Source organism: Heloderma suspectum, chromosome 3, assembly GCF_057233095.1.
Source record: "Heloderma suspectum isolate Gila_16-S chromosome 3, 16-S_ref, whole genome shotgun sequence".
NCBI lineage: Eukaryota > Metazoa > Chordata > Lepidosauria > Squamata > Helodermatidae > Heloderma > Heloderma suspectum.
Genome location: NC_139460.1, coordinates 235,356,391 through 235,377,630, shown reverse-complemented (window position 1 = coordinate 235,377,630; position 21,240 = coordinate 235,356,391). Strand labels below are relative to the sequence as shown.

Genomic DNA, 21,240 nt, shown 5'->3' with positions numbered 1-21,240 from the left:
TCTGTAGGTTACCCTTGAAGACAGTTCGGAAGTTGCAGCTAGTGCAGAATGCGGCATCCCACCTGATTAAAGGCAGCCATCAGTGAGATCACATCACTCCAATGCTGAAGGAGTTGCACTGGTTACCAGTTGTTTTCTGGGCCCAATTCAAGATGTTGGCAATGACCTTTAAAACCCTATATGATTCTGGCCCAGTCTATCTTAAGGAGCACCTCCAACAATACCAGGGAAATCACTCAACGAGATCAGCCTCGGTAGGCCTTCTGTCTGTCCCATCAGCCAGGACAGCTAGGCTGGTGAGGACTAGGGTGGCCCCCACTCTGTGGAATACCCTCTCTAGTGACCTCCGCCATTCCCCTCTTTGATGAGCTTCCACCAGGCTTTCAAAACCTGGCTGTTCAGGTGGGCATTTGGGGTGGGTTAGGGTTTTTTTAGAGCAGCTTTGTTTTGTTATGTTGTTTTGTTCAGTTGATTATGTAAATTCGTTGTAATTTGTGTTATTAGTATTGTATGCTGCCTAGAGTGGCTGGGTAGCTGGCCAGATGGGCAGCTAATAAATTTGTTGTTGTTCAGTTGTTAATTTGACTGATTTGACCTCCTTGCAGTCCAGGGGATTCATAAGTGTCTTCTCCAGCACCACAGTTCGAAAGCATCAGTTCTTCAGCGCTCAGCCTTCCTAATAGTCCAGTTCTCACAGCCATACATTACTACTGGGAAAACCATAGCTTTGATTATATGGACCTCTGTCGGCAAGGTGATGTCTCTGCTTCTTCCTATGCTGTCTAGGTTTGCCATAGCTTTCCTCCCAAGGAGCAAGCGTCTTTTAATTTCATGGCTACAGTCGCCGTCTGCCCAAGAAAATAAAATCTGTCACTGCTTCCATTTCTTCCCCTTCTATATGCCAGGAAGTGATGGGGCCAGATGCCATGATCTTCATTTTTTTTAATGTTGAATTTCAAACCAGCTTTTGCACTCTCCACTTTTACCCTCAACAAGAGGCTGTTTAGAACTTCTTCGCTTTCTGCCATTAGGGTGGTATTGTCTGCATATCTGAGGTTGTTGATAATTCTCCCGGCAATCTTAATTCCGACCTGTGATTAATCCAACCTGGCGTTTCTCATGATGTACTCTGCATATAAGTTAAATAAGCAGGGCGACAATATGCAGCCTTGTCATACTCCTTTCCCAATTTTGAACCAATTGGTTGTTCCATGTCCTGTTCTTACTGTTGCTTCTTGACCCTCGTACAGGTTTCTCAGGAGACAGGTAAGGTGGGCTGGTACTCCCATCTCTTTAACAATTTGCCACAGTTTGTTGTGATCCACACAATCAAAGGCCTTAGCATAGTCAATGAAGCAGAAATAGACATTTTTCTGGAATTCTTTTGCTTTCTCCATGATCCAGTGAATGTTGACGATTTGATCTCTAGTTCCTCTGCCTCTTTGAAGCCCAGTTTGTACTTCCGGTAGTTCTCAGTTCACATACTGCTGAAGCCTAGCTTGTAGGATTTTGAGCATAACCTTGCTGGCATGTGAAATGAGCACCATTGTACGGTAGTTTGAACACTCTTTGGCGTTGCCCTTCTTTGGAATTGGAATGTAAACTGACCTTTTCCAGTCTTGCGGCCACTGTTGAGTGTTCCAAATTTGTTGGCATATTGAGTGCAGCACTTTAACAGCATCATCTTTTAGGATTTTAAATAGCTCAGCTGGAATACTGTCATCTTCGCTGGCTTTGTTGTTAGTAATGCTTCCTAAGGCCCACTTGACTTCACTCTCGAGGATGTCCGGCTCAAGTTCTGTGACCGCAGTATCATGGCTATCAGGGACATTCAGATCTTTCCTGTATAGTTCTTCTGTGTATTCTTTCCACCTCTTCTTAATCTCATCTGCTTCTGTTAGGTCCCTGCCTTCTTTGTCCTTTATCATGCCCGTCTTTGCACAAAACGTTCCCTTGAGATCTCCGATTTTCTTGAAAAGATCTCTGGTCTTTCCCATTCTGTTGTTTTCCTTGATTTCTTTGCATTGTTCATTTAAGAAGACCTTCTTGTCTCTCCTTGCTATTCTCTGGAACTCTGCATTCAGTTGGATAGATCTTCCCCTTTCTCCCTTGCTTGTCGCTTCCCTTCTTTCCTCAGCTACTTGTAAAGCCTCATCAGACAGCCACTTTGCTTTCTTGCATTTCTTTTTCTTAGGGATGGATTGAGTTGCTGCCTCTTGAATAATGTTACGGACCTCCGTCCATAGTTCCTCAGGCACTCTGTCTATCAGATCTAATCCCTTAAGTCTATTCCTCACCTCCACTGTATATTTGAGCCACAGTCAGCTCCAGGTCTTGTTTTTACTGACTGTATAGAGCTTCTCCATCTTTGGCTGCAAAGGACATAATCAATCTGATTTCGATATTGACCATCTGGTGATGTCCATGTGTAGAGTCGCCTCTTGTGCTGTTGGAAAAGAGTGTTTGCTATTATCAGCGTGTTCTCTTGGCAGAACTCTATTAGCCTTTGTCCTGCTTCATTTTGTACACCAAGGCCATGCTTGCCTGTTATTCCGGTGATTTCTTGACTTCCTACTTTAGCATTCCAATCCCCTATGATGAAAAGGACATCTTTTTTTGGTGTTAGTTCTAGAAAGTGTTGTAGGTCTTCATAGAACCGATCAACCTCAGCTTCTTTGGCCTCAGTGGTTGGGGCATAGACTTGAATTACTGTGATGTTGAATGGTTTGCCTTGGATTTGTGCTGAGATCATTCTACTGTTTTTGAGATTGTACCCCAGGACTGCTTTTCCCACCCTTTTATTGACTATGGGTGCTACTCCATTTCTTCTAAGGGATTCTTGCCCACAGTAGTAGATATGATGGTCACCTGAATTAAATTTGCCCATGCCTGTCCATTTTAGTTCGCTGATTCCCAAGAAGTCGATGTTCAATCTTGCCATCTCATGTTTGACCACCTCCAGCTTACCTTGATTCATTGATCTTACATTCCAGATTCTTAAACAATATTGTTCTTTACAGCATCGGACTTTCTTTTCACCACAGACACCTCCACAGCTGAGTGTCCTTTCAGCTTTGGCCCAGCCGCTTCACTCTTTCTGGCGCTAGTTGGAACTTCCCTCTGCTCTTCCCCAGTAGTATATTGGACACCTTCCGACCTGAGGGGCTCATCTTCCAGCATCATATCTTTTAGCCTTGTGCTACGTTCCATGGGGTTTTCTTGGCAAGAATACTGGAGTGGGTTGCCATTTCCTTCTCCAGTGGACCACATTTTGTCAGAACTCTCCGCCATGACCTGTCCATCTTGGGTGGCCCTGCACAGCATAGCTTATGGCTTCACTGAGTTACGCAAGCCCCTTCGCCACAACAAGGCAGTGAACCATGAAGGGGGGCTATTAAATCTAATAAATAAATAAATGTTTACACTCAGTGTTTTTAAAAATAACTTTTGGCAAGTGTTTTTAGAGTGCGGAGAATGCAGTACTATTTGTGAAAGGAAAAGAAAATGCTTTTTCTACTTGTGTAATTATTCCACTATGCCACAGTGTCATGTAGAGGTTTTGTAGTGGAAAAGCAGGAAAGGAAGTGCTGTTCCTGTAGTGTTCAGATCTCAGTTCTGCAACAAAACTGAAAATAGATACAGCAGCTTAAAAGCCTTGTACAGAAAAGTTCTGAGTCAGTAATAATAGTATCACGATCCAGAAGCATAAAATTAAAAAAATATATTAATTATTTAAAAGCCACTACAATAGACATGATTAAAAAAGAACTCACCAATTAAGGCTCATCCTTACGCTCATAAGCAATATACAGAAGTGTACACCTTTGCACACTCAATGCAAACATTAGCAGCCGAAGCAGCAATGGGAAACCGCTTCAGGTTCTAACTTCAAAAAAGCATATAAACACTAGTAGTCCCAGGCACCAGTAAAATGTCACTGACGGTTTCAAATTCATTAAAAAAAACTGGCAGATAGCAGAAACTAAGAGGCTTGGTTGCCATGTATTTATTTATTGATTACATTTCTATACCGCCCAATAGCTAAAGCTCTCTGGGCTGTTTACAACAATTAAAAACATAAAAAACCTAGTGTACAGAGATTAAAAGCCATTTACATAAAAAAACACATGAACAGAATAAAAAACACATGAACAGAATAAAAAACACATGAACAGAATAAAAAACACATGAACAGAATAAAAAACACATACACAAGAGAACATATATCTAAAACAACTTCAAACCTAATGAGAACCAGAAAACCAATGCTTCTTCCCTTAAAGGACCCATGCTTATATAGAGAAAAGAGTACCCAATTCTGCAAAATCTCCAAATGTAACCATTGACATGGTGTTAACCTAAACACCAAATCAAAACACAGAATAAACCTGCACTATTACAAAACTACAAACATGTATCCTTACTTTTAAACTTATTGGCTACTGACATTGCCACCCGAAACTTGTATGTATAATGTTCACCCCTCCTATAGCTAAAAATATTTTTAAACCCGGCACTGCTTACAAGGCAAATAGTGCATCTATTACCTTTTCTGGCCAAGGAAATGGACTGGAACTTCAGTATGAGACAGTATTAATGATCGTACATGAACAGGATAATTGCTGTCATCTGCTCGTGAAACTGCTAAAGCATGGTGATACTACTGCTTGTGTGATTTGTTTGATCAAAGGTATGTTTACATTTATGGACTTGAGCATGCTCCGGGAGAGAGCGCAGGACAGGAAGGCCTGGCGTGCTATGGTCCATGGGGTCACGAAGAGTCGGACACGACTTAACGACTGAACAACAACAACAGTGTTTACATTTGCTTGCATGAACTAGCTCCCCTTACAAAGGCACCCCAGAGAATAGGAGCTGCTTCCTCCTGGTACAATCCCAGGATACAGAAGAGCACATGTGATGGGGTTGGGCTGGGACAATTGTATAGATCTCTGTCGCCCAATCAGTGTCCTCTCTGTCTGGTTCTAGTTGAGCAGGAAAGTCCCATGTGATCAGCCCTGTGCATGTATTAAACAATATGGGATCAAACCATATAGAAGCAGCTGCCACTCTTCTAGGTGCTTATTTAAAGGTAGCTAAATCTAAAAAGACAAAATCTAAAATGATTTTGGCATAGAAACCCTGTGGAATAAAATTAAATAAGCACTAAGTTTCCATGGGATTTAAAGACTGGTAGGTTTCTCTAGATTGCTGTCTTCCACTCTTATCCCATACACTTCAACATTCCGAAATGAACAGGCCCATATCCAAAATATTCCGGATTCCTTAGTGCCAACATCCAGTTTGTAGCAACTATCCATACAGAGCTTTGATAAAATACTTAAATTCTCCCTTGAAGAAATTGGAATAGTTTGGGAAAGGCTTTCACCCCCAGAGACAGAAGAACGGCTTTAGAGGGCAAGAGACTTTCCTTTTTCCCTCCTGTCTACTATCTTTTGAGGAAAAAAAACACACTGGCTTTTCAGCTGGGCTTAATTTGTAAGCAAAGTTTAGGTTTATAAACCCAAAGAAAGTAAAATGAATGGCTGGAAAAAATGAATCATGGGAGCACTAACCTCACATAATTTTATTTATTATTTATTCTATTTCTTTATTGCACTTATTAACAACCCAATAGCCAAAGTGTTCTTGGCAGTTCACACAAATTATGCTGTGTTCACTCTTTCCTGTTAGTACACTGCCACAACTGTTTTCTCCCAGGCAGGGCAGTTTCTGTCCTCTCAGGTCTCATTCTTTCTGTGTACCATGTTAAGAGAGGAAGGGGAATCTTATACAAAGATCAGAACTTGCTTGTGTTCTGTTCATGAGCCCAACCTACAAGGAAAGGCTAAAGTATTTTAGGTTTTTTTTTAGTTTAGAAATAAGATGTCTAGCATGTGGGAATCTAAGAGGTTTAAATGGTGTGGTGATTTTTTTCCCTTCTGTCATAATAAAGAAATCAGGGTCATGCATGGAGTTGAGAGGTAGAAGTTACATGTCTAATAAAAGTGCATAATTAAACTTTGGAATTCACTGCCACAAAATTTGATGAGGGCTGCTAGCTTAAATGGCTTCTAAAGTTTCAGTTCATGGAGGCTGGATCTATCAGTGACTACTAAGCTTGATAGCTGCAATAGAATCTCTGTGTACCAGATGTTATTGTTGGATACTGTTGGAAAAAGAATGCTGACTCTCTAGACCTTGGTCTGATCCAACATGGCAGTTACTATGGCTATACTTCCTGATCTTCATCCAGCTTTAGCAAGGTATTCCTCTGAGCCAATGGATTCTCAGGACATTCATGGATATTTCCTGAGTTAAAGCACTCTGACAGATGGGTGCCTCTAGTCCCTGCTGTCCAGAAACACCAAAATACCAGAGGCAATGCCCTACTCATGAGGAGGTCCTGGTGAACTCAATCTTGGAGGTTTTCACTACCATTCCTCTGAAAGTAAAGAATAGCCATGTCGGCAACCATTCAAAATTTCACTAAGCACTACAAAATAATCTCCTTTGTCTTGGCTGAAGAGGCATTTTGGCTGAGAATTGTCAAGAGAGTACTGAAGGAATAGCTGATTTTGCCAGTAGGATGTTAATGTGGGGCTCTCACCCCAGGATGTACTGCTTTCTATCATCCCAGTGCTAACTGCTCTGATGCCTCTGGGGAAAGAGAAGAAAATTCTGTCTGACATATGAATTTCATGAATTTAGAAAATGAAAAGGGCAGTTTGGCTTGTCCAGCTCCTGTCCATACTATATATTTCTCATTGATGCGTGTGTATGTTTTCTCAGGTAGATCCTTCTCTTATCAGCAGCAAAGGGTCTCAGAAGTTTCCCTTCTCTCTCCTGTTCCGTTTTGCCATTAGTTCCTTTACCTCTTGTGTTCCCTTGAGACCCTTGCACGCAAAGCGTTATTGAATACATTACTTGAAGCTTTTATGCTCGGCCATTATACTAATTGCTTTAGGAACTTTGGACAAAAGCCACATAATGCCCAGGGGAGACAGGTATGACAATTGTACTATAATAGCTGAAGTAAATAGTGTAGCAGCTGTTCCTGTAGTGTTTAGGAAGAACACATGTAAGTCATATTTATTACACATTGGTTTCACGTTTTTGCTTTTAAAGAACCATCCCTTATCATTGCATAAATAGCAAATAACAAGCAGTAAAATATTTTAACGTTAAGGTGTATAATCTATGTGTGACAGTATCCCAGCCCACAAACATATATAATGTGGTTTATTCTAGTAGAGAAAAAAAGATTACTGGGGGTGGGGAGAGATAGAATAGTGTCTGAAAGAAAATAGACATTTCTGAAATTAATGTTTGTTTGTTTATTTATTTATACCGGTCAATACCCAACGCCCCCTGGGCAGTTCACATCTGAACTTACCTGAAATTAGGAACATGGACAGCAGGGATAGAAAGATTTTTTCTTCCCTTTTCTCATAATAATATTGAGGGGGAGGGGTTCCCTTCGTGCTGTGCTCATGGACCTCTAAAGGCACAATCCTATGCATATTTAGACAGAAAAAACTTTATTATTATTATTGAAATTGTGTTGCATGCAGGGCCCATGGTTATTGGAGAGTTGTTTCCCACTCCCAACAAGCCATGCTTCCTGGATTCGGATGACCTGACAAGCCACAGCTGGGCAGTGATTATGGAAATGGTGCCCTGCACATGCTTGCCACTTGCCGTGATTAAAATAAGCCATGGTGGCTTATTTTGATCCTGTGAACTGGCCCTCTGTTTCTTCTGCTATTCTTCCCTTTCCCTCATTTGAGACCCCTCCTCTCAGGCTTTTTGCTTTAGAGTAGGAGTGGGCAACTTGTAGCAAGCATGGGATTATATCTCCTTTGCAACCTGCAGCTTTAAACAGACACCTGAGGAAGAGATATACAATTTCCAGAAATTTTGAAACCATAAAGGAAAAAAAAAATCTGGAGGGAAGTGAAAGTTCAGGTAAATAATGAAATATATACAAGACTTACTTTCTTATCAAACCGAAACTTGCTTTACTGTTTTAACAAAAGAAAATGCACCATTTAAAATATCGTTAGCATATAACTATAATTTTAGTCCTTTAGTTAATCAGGTATTTACTTCCCCCCATGTCCATAGAACATGGACGTGTAGTCATAATCAGTCACACCACTTTAGAAGTACTATTCTGGGGACAAGATCTGGAAAAATGGACACATCCTAACATGTCTGGGAGTTAGCTGGAATTTATGTTTACCCTGTATTGATTATATGTGAATAAGAAGCACCTATGTACATACGAAACCCATGAACTACTCTTGAAAGAAGAGTCTGATACCTGGATGGGACAGTACATGGTAGGGTCAAGGGATAGAGCCTATATGTCATGGGGTGTAATCTAGTGGTAAAGGGATAGAAAAAAACACTATGTTCATCCAAGGGGTACCGCTATTGCTTATCCTTAGATGCCCTCTACTACTATGCAATACATCCTTACATAATACCAGGCCAATACATGTCATTCTTACACATTTCAGATGCTGTGTCCCAGGCCTAAAGCAAAAACTAAACATGCATTATTCAAGCAGGTCAGAACAGTCTACACATCAAGTCCCATGTATAACATACATACATATATACATGCAACATAGTATCAAGGAATAAGCATTTAGAAGACATTCTAGGGGGGAAATATTTACCCGTATTTCAGATAGGAAACACTCAGGCTAGGAATCTCTAGTCAAAAAGACAATTAGTGAATCCATGACAAAGAACTCAAAACTCATGAAAAACAGATCACTCAAGAAAGAGATCCAAGTCACAGAATTAACCCCTCTCCCCACCACCTCAACACACACACACACACACACAAATGAATTAATGATAGTCAAGAAAATGGTACACACTGCAGGTCAGTCACAATATGCATTATCTGCTCAAGGAATTAAGTATCTAGAAAGCATTTCTCCATTGCACGCACACACTATTTCATATGCACATACTCTTAAGTTTCCCCTATCATATTCTGGCTTTCTTCACACAGAGCTTTTATCCTGTGATTGAGATTGCTCCCTCATGGAATTTTTTTACCATGAACCTCCAAGGCATCTCCTGCAATAAATGCCCTTTGTTCCATTTTTAACTAGATCGCGGATATTGAGCTATCAAATTACCCCATTTTGTTCCGCTTGAGTTCCCTCCGTGAAAAGAGAAAAAGCGGCAAGAAGAGGAGCGAGTTCAATGAAATATAACGGAAGACTTAGATACGGGGAGAAGGAGGGGGGGAAAGAGGGGGGAAAGGAAGCAGCTGAAAAAGGGAGTCCTGATCCTGCATTTAAAACGGAAGCAGAAAGCCCCGTTTTAAATGCAGGATTTTAGGCTGGTGTAGAGATGCCTTCTGTCTTTCTCACTCACACAAACGGCCTTCTCTTACACACACATGCTCACATGCAGCCCCCCCTCACCACCACTTGCCCTGCCACCTGGCTAATACTGCTGCCAGCTGCTCTGTCCAGCATTGGTCTCATCTGCTGGCTCCACTGGGCATTTGAAGGGCTCTGTCAAGCAAATCAAGGTCTGACTGCTGGAACAACTGGTCAAAATGGGCAGCAGGGAGGGGGCAGTGGTGAGTGGCTGCATGAATAAGGAGAGCTACTGAGCCAGCACAGTGTCTCCTTCCCACTTTTGCTGCCTGGGGGATTGGGTGGGTGGTGGGTAAACGAACCTTGAAACTGGCTAGGCTGGTACATTTTCTGACCAGGTAGCAACTCACTACACAGAGATATGGAAATGTTCCTGAAACATATGGGATTTCTCAAGATACAAAGCTATGTCTACAGACAGTTCTCCCCTAAGCTGCCATAAATTAAATGGCAACTTTGCAGAAATTAGAAATACAGCTGGTTGTAAGGTGTTTTTCTAATTATAGGCTTTATAATGTTTTATTTTCTAGAGATGCCCCAGTCCTGCAGTGTAGACATTGAACTTAGTAGACGTTTTAGTTTGCTTTACATAGCTGCAGCCAGAGTACATGAGATTGAGACCCCTCAAATGCAACTTGATCCATCATTATACCAACATTTTTTGTAATCCAGTTTACTCGGCAATTAGAAGTAAAAGCAAGCACAAAGAGCAAACCGTGTTTAATATTCTTTAGCAAAATAGATCTTTAACTACTGCAAAACAAACTCAAAAGAGAAGGTGGTGATTTGATAAACATGTGACATTTGGTGATCTATGTGGTTTTAAAGGCTTGGGGAGTTGTTGCAATGCTAATTTAGTCACCACTAGCATGAAGGCAAAAAAAGAAGAAGCTATGATAGATTTTAGCCATAGTTTGAATCATGAGATGTATAGTGCAGTCCTATTGCATGCTTACTCTGAAGTAAACCCCACTAAGCTCAGCAGGACCTACTCCTAGGTAGGGCATATAGGATTGCAGCCTTGGTCAATCTTTGCATACTGTTTTGCTGTTTTCAAGATACCATAATTGCCTTTTATGGAATGCATTATTGGGTGGTACTGGCCTTTATTCTTACTTATTTCTAATTTAAATACATTACATTAAAAGTGAAACAAGAAAAATAGAACCCCCTGTGCTCATTCCCAGAGGTGTAGCTGCATTAGTTTGTTGCAGCAAAAACAACAGGGTCTTGTGGCACCTTTAAAGACTAACAAATTTATTATGGTATAAGCTCTCATAGACTTCAGTCCATTTCATCAGACAGATGAAGTGTTATGTTTGTAACAGAGTTCAATAAGACCTAATAAAGAACTAAAGTTTATATACCCAACAATTTTGCATAAAGCAATGGCCATTTGTTTATCAATTGGCATGTTTCACGGAGAAGACATTTCTCACCTTTTAACTGCCATTCCATGAAATTAAACCGTTCACAGGTTAGCTCTTGGGGTGAGGCAATACAGCTTTTGCAGAAATAGAAGTTAAGGCATAAAACCAATATGGTATTGTATGATATTTGAACCTGTTGAGAGTTAAAAGCAGAATCAAGCAGCATAGCTCAGGACAGGTGTATTTTGCTGTCAGCCCTAAACTCAAAGCTACAGCTGTATAGATTATATTGACACCTCTGCGTTAGGCATTATTTCAGTATTATGTGGCCTGACCTCAGTCCTCTGCTTTCTTTTTCAACTTCACATTAGCTATCTTCAGTAATGCAGTGATATCAAAGTGCTTGCGCTCTTTAACAGGATACATTGCTGTGTGTGCATCTGTTCTTTGATCTTAATGTCTGCTCCACTCTACGCGTGTACTTTAGTGCTTTTACTGCAGCTCAACCCTCTTTTCTTTTGATCGGGGCAAAGTCCCAAATACTAACCCTTAATTCTGATGCATCTCAGTTCACAGCTAGTTTAGTTTGTGCTTAGCTCCAGTGACCACCCTTTTTTGTTTCATACCACCTAAAATTAACTTGGTTTGTCACTATACTTGTCATTGACATCTTAATTGGATAGTGAAGGATGGAGCTTCGCAAGGTCTGTTGCTTGGGAGCTCCATTTCCTCATGTTTATTTTATCTTGAAATCAGGAAGTGCATGTAGCACTGGCATCGAAAACCCTAGTGTGTGACGGGAAATTGACCAACAATAGGATTTCCCAATATTTTTATATGTACATATCCTTTGAATGAACTTTCCAATCTTCTGCCCTAGACTCTGAGGAGCTGCTGCCCATCCGAATAGACCAGGAGTAGGCAACCTCCCACCAGCAAAGCCAGTGGTCAAGAATTATGGGAGTTGTAGTTCAAAAGATCTGGAGGGCACCAAGTTGCCTACCCCTGGAATAGACACTAGTTGGCTAGATAGACAAAGAGCATGATCTTGGTATAAGGCAGGTCCTTGTATTTCTATGGTTCTCTGTATGTAGTGCAGTGCTTAGTGCAAAACTGTTTCATTTCCAGCTGCATATTGCAGGTAGAAGTTTGCATATAGAAGTGTACAATTCACTTGGTAGGTTCTCCTAATATATATTTTTAAATTTCAGTTTAGCACATACGTTTTTCAGTAGTGCAGTGTTGTGGCTAAGAAATGGAGTTTACACCTGTAGCCAAAATGGGCTCTATGAGAAACAAGTGTAGGGAGGTAGTGGCATGCTCAGGAGAAACCTGAGGTTTGCAGAAGTAGAAGAGTTGTTTTTTTTTTAAACTCCAAACCTAGGGGGCAACCCTTATTGCATTGTTCCCTTCTAGGTTTCCCACTTCGGCAATCATGATTTTGCATCATAGAATCAATCAATCACTTCTTTGCTTGTGCACACCACTCTAGAGAAGTGCAAGCTTGTGAAGTAGGCTGTGTACTACCTTTTCCAAAAAGCAACATAACTCATCTGATCTCAATCTGATGATATGGTTTGCCAAGTTCAGATGGCAGCTTGTCATGCTGTACAAGAAAACTACCATTTAGTAAACACTCTGTTGCACATGTACAATCCGTTGTGTTGCATGTAAAGAGATTTACTGCTATGTTTAAAAGTTTGAAAGAAGGGAGAAAAAGAAACCATGGTTGAAAAATATATGAGAAAATTGATTTTATTGTCAATTTGGAGTCCTCTAGGTTTCCAGAAAAACTAAATGGTGGATGTTTTACTTAAAAAAAAAAAATCAAACTTGTTTAACCCGGTGTTTTATTCTTTTGCCTTTGTTGTTCATGCTCTGAAATCTTCTGAAGTGGAGCGCTATATAAATATTGTAAATAAATAAAAATAATAAATTAAATAAATAAATAAAATTGTGTGCCACCTTCCTAATTCTCTCTTTGTGGCATTGACTGATTAACAGTTAGAACATTAAGCTTACTTTTCCTAAAATTAAAAATTCAGAGTACTTTTTAAAAATCCTGTTTTAATCTTTGTCTGGAATACTCTTGTGGACACTAGTTATTCTGTTGCCATGACACTGGATGGAAGGTGTATTTCATTACAGACAGAAAAAGTCCTGGAAAAATTAAAGACAGGTTACTAGTTAAGAAAGGTGGAGATGGATAAAGCCTTGCCAGCTATTCTTGCAAATATGGGTGTGCTTCCCTTGTTTGATATTTACTTTAAATAGGAGAATTATGTGGACCCAATTTGTGGTTATCACCCTGCATTTTCTGACACTGGAGGTGGAAGAAAGCTAAATTGTTTCTATAACTAAATATTTTGGGTGGTTCTGTTCCTGAAAATCCCTAAATATTCTTCAGACAATGATTTAATTTCTGCGCAAGGAATATCTGCCTCCAGAATATTATTGTGAAAACAAATTGTGTGTTTTAATATGTGCTATGACTATATACTGCTTTATCACCCATATCTCATTATCCATCTTTTCTTTCTTCGCCCTTCCAGAGATGGAATTATTAAACACAATATTTTAGGGTGCAATCTTATTGAGAAAGACGTCTGCCTCCAAGCTCACAGGCTGATGCCTATCCAATGCAGAGTGGTTGGAGCACAGAGGGAATCCTTTCCTCTGTGCTCTGGCCATCCTGCATTTTCAGCCAGATGGGTGATTTTGCATGTCTAGCCATGGATGTTGGAGCAGGAGGGGAGGGAGGCTGCATGGTGCATAGGAAGCCTCATAAAGAGCTTCTGCAGTTTCCTCCTCTCCCCACCCCTGGGACTGTCCCCTTTCCGCCCTCTCCACACTCCATTTGTTGTGAGCATAGAGAAGCAGCTGGCATGGAGAGAATTGCACCAGCTGGGGGAGGGTGCAGGGAGCACAGTTCTCAGAAACCGAAAATCCTATGGCCCTCTAGACACTGTCTAGTGGCCATATGATTACTCTCCCCAGTGAATAATGTTAACATCTATTTTCTCTCCTGCATCCTTATATTATTCCTCCTTCTGTTACACTGTTTTATTGATAGTCTTTACATTTTACTCCATTGTTTCTGTGCTGTATGACTATACCATTCTTCATTTGAAAATATAGTATCCTGGATTTCATCCTCAGAAATTGTGTTACTGACAATAAACAGGAGATCTGGATTGATTGATTGATTGATTGATTAATTAATTAATCAATCAATCACATTTCTATATTGCCCAATAGCTGAAGCTCTATTACCTAGGTAATAGTAAGAATCCCCTCCACACTGTCCTATGTTTTAAGACACTTATCGGACCCTGACACATTTAGTTCCTGTGGCGTTTAAAATGTAAGCTATCCTAGATACGCAGAAATACTACACAAGGGCCAGAACTAATATAAGCATTCAATACATGCCACTCCCCATCCAGCAATTCTTGGGAGTCCTTGAGGAAAGAACAGGATGAAACGAAGGCAAATGCATGTTTCTTCCTTAATTTGAATTAGAGTTTTGAACCAGGATGCTACACATGGAGCAGTAATCCTCCAGTTTCATTCACCATTTAAGGCCCCTTGTCTGACGTTTATCTCCCTTTGTGTCTCAGTGTGTGTGGATTTTTTGTAAAGTGCCACTACATCCTCCTTAAACTAATAGGCATATGCTCCTGTTTTAAAATTAACCACTGGCAGCATCTATTTTGGCTACTGATTCTCTTCATTTTCTCAAGAGCAGTTTATCCCTCCTTGAAACCTTGGTTTGCAGAATACGAGAGGGAGAAAGAACTGCAGGGGGAAAGTACTGCAATTTCAAGCTTACAAAGTTAAAGGGCTGGTCCTATCAGTGTGAGGTGGTAACTTCAGGCACGTGGTTTAGGGTGACATGAAAGAACAATGAATTGTTTCATTTATTATTGTTAAATTTATTAATGTCAAAGGGAGGAAAAGGTGTTTGACAGACTCAATTGCTGAAATAACTTGGCTGGCTTTGGTTACTGTGCACCGTGGCTTTGTGGGGTGGGGACACACACACCATTTCTTGCGTAATCTCAGCCAGTAAAATGTCTTGGGCTAGCTCTGGATGCCAGGCTCTTGACAGCCAGGGTTATATGCTGATGGTCAAATACTACGCAAAGCCAAGAATGTCCATGTATAAGTGGTGGCCCACTTATTGCCTGATGGTATATCCCTGCTCCCCTTCATGGATCACTGCCTTGTCGTGGCGAAGGGGCTTGCGTAACTCAGTGAAGCCATAAGCTATGCTGTGCAGGGCCACCCAAGACGGACAGGTCATGGCAGGGAGTTCTGACAAAATGTGGTCCAGTGGAGAAGGAAATGGCAACCCACTCCAGTATTCTTGCCAAGAAAACCCCATGGAACGTATCACAAGGCTAAGGAAGGCCTGGCATGCTATGGTCCATGGGGTCACGAAGAGTCTGACACGACTGAATGACTGAACAAAAACAACAACATATCCCTGCTAACAAAGGAGGAAACTATTTATGACCAGGTTTTTTGACCCCTCCCCCCATCATGTCTGTGGGCCAAATTGGAGAAAGGTATTTTCTAATCTGGTGCAGGTCAGATAAATCACAGAGATCCTTCTCACTCATATCAAATTAAAAAAACACACACACCACTTTGATCGATGTGCAGGGATGACTACTTGTGAATAGTTTTAATATAATTGATGTCTTTAAAGCAGTGTAAATGAATTAATGAATCAGTCTTACTTTAATTCATTGAAATGCAGGTAGTACTAGAAAAATATGACTTAGAGACAGGGTTTGCATAATTGGTGGCCGCCACTGTGGCTTACATAAACCATGGTGGCTTGCGGTGGACGCTGGCTGCCATTCTAAATATTCAAGCTGTGGCGGGCAGTTGTCGCAGCTTATTGTGATGTGCAAATCTGGACAGGGTGGCTTGTGGTGGTGGTTAACAAGCCACACCAGAACCCAAGAGCAGCCCATAGCACAGTGTTCAGCAATCATCATGTGAACCAGCCCAGAGACTTGTCTAGAATTTCATGTGGCTAATTTGTGTGCTTTTACTTTTGTAAGTATTAAGTATGTAATTTTATGTGTCAGACGGTAAGCCATCCATTGTTTCACCACTTCATGTCTCTGTTCTTAAATCCTAGGTCCTCCAAACGTAAATGGCCAGCCGCAGCATCTATTGACTTCAATGCTGATCTTGATTCTGGTGTTCATAATTTTAGTTTTCTTAGCTGGCTATTTTTTCAGGTAAGCATGACTCATATACACTTGGCTTGGAACTAGTTACATCTTGTTTCCATGTGATCTAATACGGAAATGAAAGTGTGGGTATATGCAGCTGTGCTGGCTGTAGTCTCATTACTTAGAGAAGCAGAGGATGTCGCACCCTTTTTTTCTGCACCAACTGAAGCTTTTACAGTTGAAAGATGTTTAGAAAAAGTTTCTCCAGGATTACATGGTTTGTGAAACATAATCAGCAGTAATATTTGTTAATTGTAAGTAATCTGTGACTATGAGATCTGCACTACCTCCCCCTAAATGCATCTCATTATATTTATTAAGGTTCAGGAAACACAGAAAAGCAGTTGTGAATTCCAGTGATAAAAAAATGCCAAATGGAATCTTAGAAGAGCAAGGTAATTACACATTTAATTTTCTTCATATTTAGCTTTTTAGTTTTTTAATGTGGGAAATATGCTGAAAGTGGAAATGTATACATATTAAAACATTGGTTACTCTTAAGTTTCTATTGTATTTGAGAACTATTTGTTACTTTTAAAAACATACTTAATATTTTATAACATATTGTCACATGTATCTGTATTTAGAAGAGGTTATAGGATTTCATAGGAAAGTTTTAATTCAGCAAAAGAAGATTGGAAATGGAGCATATTATTTTGTTTTAAGCAAAGACTAAATGTTAGCATTTGTCAGGTTAGACTTTGGGTCACTTAACTTATATGTGTGAGTTGTAGAACAAAGATATATTAAGCATACACTGAGATGGAATAAGTTTTGATGAGGGGTGCTATATAAATATTTTAAACAAATACACCAAAAATGTGTGTGAATGTGACAAACAGGAGTGTGAAACACACATACCATACAGATTCATATGTGGAAGTGTCAGAATTGGCTGTAGCAACCTTCTGAGTGAACCGTGGGAGACAAATCTGGATTTGTTTCTGTGTAATGTGTGAAACAGCCTTAAATAAGTGAATTAGACTTGCAAAAATATACAGAACAGCTAATTAATAATGCTTTATTATTTAAGAATATAATGCTGTAATATATAAATGCAACACATGGTTAACAACAGTGGAGCTTAAGCCCATTTGTCTATGTGCTAGATCATGGCCCGTGTGATGTTACTAATGCTTAGCATTTATCTATTACATTCCAAGTGTTTATGGTACGTCAGCGGTAGGGAAGGTCTGGCCTGCCTGCTGGATGTTACCTGCGAGAGGCCCCCAGCCTCCCTCTGCCCCCCAAGTTGACCCTCCATGGTTGCCCACCCTTTCATACACCAGTTAGGCTTTCTAAACCCCTCTGTTGCTTCCAATGGAAGTTTCATAAAGCCTAAAGTGTCACTGCTCAGGAGAGAGGGGGTAGCTGAACATTTTGTTCAGCCATTAGGCTTTTTAAAATCCACCACTGGTGCAAATGGGCTATTTTCTTAAGCCTAATTGTCATGCAAGGGGCATGGGAGTTGCTACTGGGTGGGAAGGGCTAACCCTCCCGTCCTCATGCACTGCTGTCTCCCCTTGAAAAATGCCAGGGAGGCCAACTCTGCCCTCTCTACGTGCTGCAGGATGAGGAGAAGTTCACAACTGGGCAGGGGAGGGTTAACCCTCCCCTATCCAGATGCAAACCCTCCAAAATTACCCCCCCATGCTGCAGTTGTGCTTGGGACCAGCCTTCCATTGGCTTCACTTGCAGTGCAGCAGGATCTTGTGTGTGTGAGAGAGAATGTGTGTCTTATTTGTGTGACAGTGAGTGTGTATAAATAGTATGTGGGAGAATGTGGAGTGGCCAGCCTACCCTGGGCTTTGGCTCCACCACTGAGGCAATGTGGTCCTCAGCCTGAAAAAAGCACCCCCCTCATAAGGAACATTATTGCAGTGCCTTGGATTCAGAGTTCCTGTGAGGAGAATGTTTCTTCTTGGGGAAGTGGGTGCTGGTGTGTGGGATGTTCTTTTTTTCTCCTGTAGTGACCTGTGTCTAGGAATGTATGAGGAATTCATTTCAGTTCATTTTTGAACATCAGGATTTACCCAGTTTACACCTTCTGGATTGAATACAGACTCGGGCACACCCTGAAGTTGAAGTCTGTACATTTCCAAGCTTGCAGTGTGATTTGCAGAAACCGCCCCCTCAAAATGTGTGCAACAGCATGCGCACATTTGAAAAACGCACATGAAAAAATGCATACTTTTGAAAAATGCACACACATATGCTTCAGTCAGTGGGAGAAGAATGCATACGTTTCAGAGATGTGCACAACTGATGCATACATTTGGAGAAAATCCACATGGATTTTCATTCAGAAAGAACAAAACAGAACGCACAATCTGATACGGACTTGACTTGAAACAAGCTTTGAGATGGAATTCGTAGAACGTTGGTGAGCTCAGTTTTTGCTGATTCGCACATCCCGACCTGTACCTGCTGAAAATCTGCTCTGGAAGGTTGAGGGACCCTTCAGAAAAGTATGGGAGGAAGCTCGTGGTTGCAAATTTAAGGGGGAATTCATCAAAGTCAACTCACCCCCACTCCTGCCAATGTGATCCAGATTGTAGATCCTTCCATTAGGGATGAAATCAACACAGATCCAGCCCATTAATACTTAAAATAACCTTGTAAGGTAGGACAGTGTCCCCATTTTACAGGTGGTGGGACTGAGATAATTGCTTACTTAAGGACAATGAGTTCAGAGGTAAGATTTTTAAATAGCCCCTTCATTGCACCAGTGTTTTTTTAATTAATCTTTTTATTGTGCTTTTAACAAAACAAATCATGGAGAAGAAAAAGACAAGAAATTACCTACATAAAAATATCAGTACACCATTAAATATGACTTTCTGAAAAAGACAGGATACATAAGCTTAGAGAAAAGCAGACCAAATATCCATGTATTTATCCTTTCATGAGTGGCACTGATACATCACCCATTCAAATGTTGATAGCATTGTTAGGACCTCAGTCCATTGTATTATAGGAGGTGAGCATTTGTCCTTCCAACGTTGTAATATCAGTCTTTTAGCTGTCAAAAAGGCTTGGAAAATCCATTTGTACTGACCCTAAGTTAACTTCCAAGAAACCAGTAAATAGTTTAAGAGCACATATATATCATTCACCCTTCATGGATCACTGCCTTGTTGTGGCGAAGGGGCTTGCGTAACTCAGTGAAGCCATAAGCTATGCCGTGCAGGGCCACCCAAGACGGACAAGTCATGGCAGAGAGTTCTGACAAAATGTGGTCCAATGGAGAAGGAAATGGCAACCCACTCCAGTATTCTTGCCAAGGAAACCCCATGGAACGTATCATAAGGCTAAAAGATATGACGCCGGAAGATGAGCCCCTCAGGTCGGAAGGTGTCCAATATATTACTGGGGAAGAGCAGAGGGTATTTCCAACTAGCGCCAGAAAGAGTGAAGTGGCTGGGCCAAAGCCGAAAGGACACTCAGCTGTGGATGTGTCTGGTGGTGAAAAGAAAGTCCGATGCTGTAAAGAACAACATTGTTTAGGAACCTGGAATGTAAGATCAATGAATCAAGGTAAGCTGGAGGTGGTCAAACATGAGATGGCAAGATTGAACATCGACATCTTGGAAATCAGCGAACTAAAATGGACAAGCATGGGCAAATTTAATTCAGGTGACCATTATATCTACTACTGTGGGCAAGAATTCCTTAGAAGAAATGGAGTAGCACTCATAGTCAATAAAAGGGTGAGAAAAGCAGTCCTGGGGTACAATCTCAAAAATGATAGAATGATCTCAGTACGAATCCAAGGCAAACCATTCAACATCACAGTAATTCAAGTCTATGCCCCAACCACTGAGGCCGAAGAAGCTGAGGTTGATCGGTTCTGTGAAGACCTACAACACTTTCTAGAACTAACACCAAAAAAAGATGTCCTTTTCATCATAGGGGATTGGGATGCCAAAGTAGGAAGTCAAGAAATCACTGGGATAACAGGCAAGCATGGCCTTGGTGTACAAAATGAAGCAGGACAAAAGCTAATAGAGTTTTGCCAAGAGAACACGCTGATCATAGCAAACACTCTTTTCCAACAGCACAAGAGGCGACTCTACACATGGACATCACCAGAAGGTCAATATCGAAATCAGATTGATTATGTCCTTTGCAGCCAAAGATGGAGAAGCTCTATACAGTCAGTAAAAACAAGACTTGGAACGGACTGTGGCTCAGATCATGAGCTGCTTCTTGCAAAATTTCGGCTTAAATTGGAGAACGTAGGGAAAACCACTAAACCATTCAGTTATGACCTAAATCATATCCCTTATGAATACACCGTGGAGGTGATGAATAGATTTCAGGGATTAGACCTGATAGACAGAGTGCCTGAGGAACTATGGATGGAGGTCCGTAACATTGTTCAGGAGGCAGCAACTCAATCCATCCCAAAGAAAAAGAAATGCAAGAAAGCCAAGTGGCTGCCTGATGAGGCTTTACAAGTAGCTGAGGAAAGAAGGAAACCGAAAAGCAAAGGAGAAAGGGGAAGATATATTCAACTGAATGCAGAGTTCCAGAGAATAGCAAGGAGAGACAAGAAGGCCTTCTTAAATGAACAATGCAAAGACATCAAGGAAAACAACAGAATGGGAAAGACTGGAGATCTTTTCAAGAAAATCGGAGATCTCAAGGGAACGTTTTGTGCAAAGACGGGCATGATAAAGGACAAAGAAGGCAGGGACCTAACAGAAGCAGATGAGATTAAGAAGAGGTGGAAAGAATACACAGAAGAACTATACAGGAAAGATGTGAATGTCCCTGATAGCCATGATAGTGCGGTCACTGAACTTGAGCCGGACATCCTAGAGGGTGAAGTCAAATGGGCCTTAGGAAGCATTCCTAACAACAAAGCTAGCGGAGATGACAGTATTCCAGCTGAGCTATTTAAAATCCTAAAAGATGATGCTGTTCAAGTGCTGCACTCAATATGCCAACAAATTTGGAACACTCAACAATGGTCACAAGACTGGAAAAGGTCAGTTTACATTCCAATTCCAACGAAGGGCAGTGCCAAAGAGTGTTCAAACTACCGTACAATTGTGCTCATTTCACATGCCAGCAAGGTGATGCTCGAAATCCTACAAGCTAGGCTTCAGCAGTATGTGAACCGAGAACTACCGGAAGTACAAGCTGGGTTCCAAAGAGGCAGAGGAACTGGAGATCAAATTGCCAACATTCTCTGGGTCATGG

At 41.0% G+C, this 21,240-nt stretch overlaps 1 protein-coding gene across 4 annotated transcripts in view; it reads left to right on the top strand.

Annotated features, from left to right (window-relative positions):
* PTPRE (protein tyrosine phosphatase receptor type E) overlaps positions 1 to 21,240 on the top strand; it is a 187,211-nt gene that overhangs the window by 113,226 nt on the left and 52,745 nt on the right. For 2 of the 4 annotated variants that reach the window (XM_084845961.1, XM_084845960.1), the window contains 2 exons: positions 15,936 to 16,038; positions 16,354 to 16,427. In XM_084845961.1, the coding sequence (XP_084702087.1) occupies positions 15,936 to 16,038; positions 16,354 to 16,427 (177 nt within the window). Of the gene's footprint in view, positions 1 to 15,935; positions 16,039 to 16,104; positions 16,250 to 16,353; positions 16,428 to 21,240 lie in introns of those variants that run through there. The other 2 variants (XM_084845962.1, XM_084845963.1) reach the window with 2 other exon arrangements.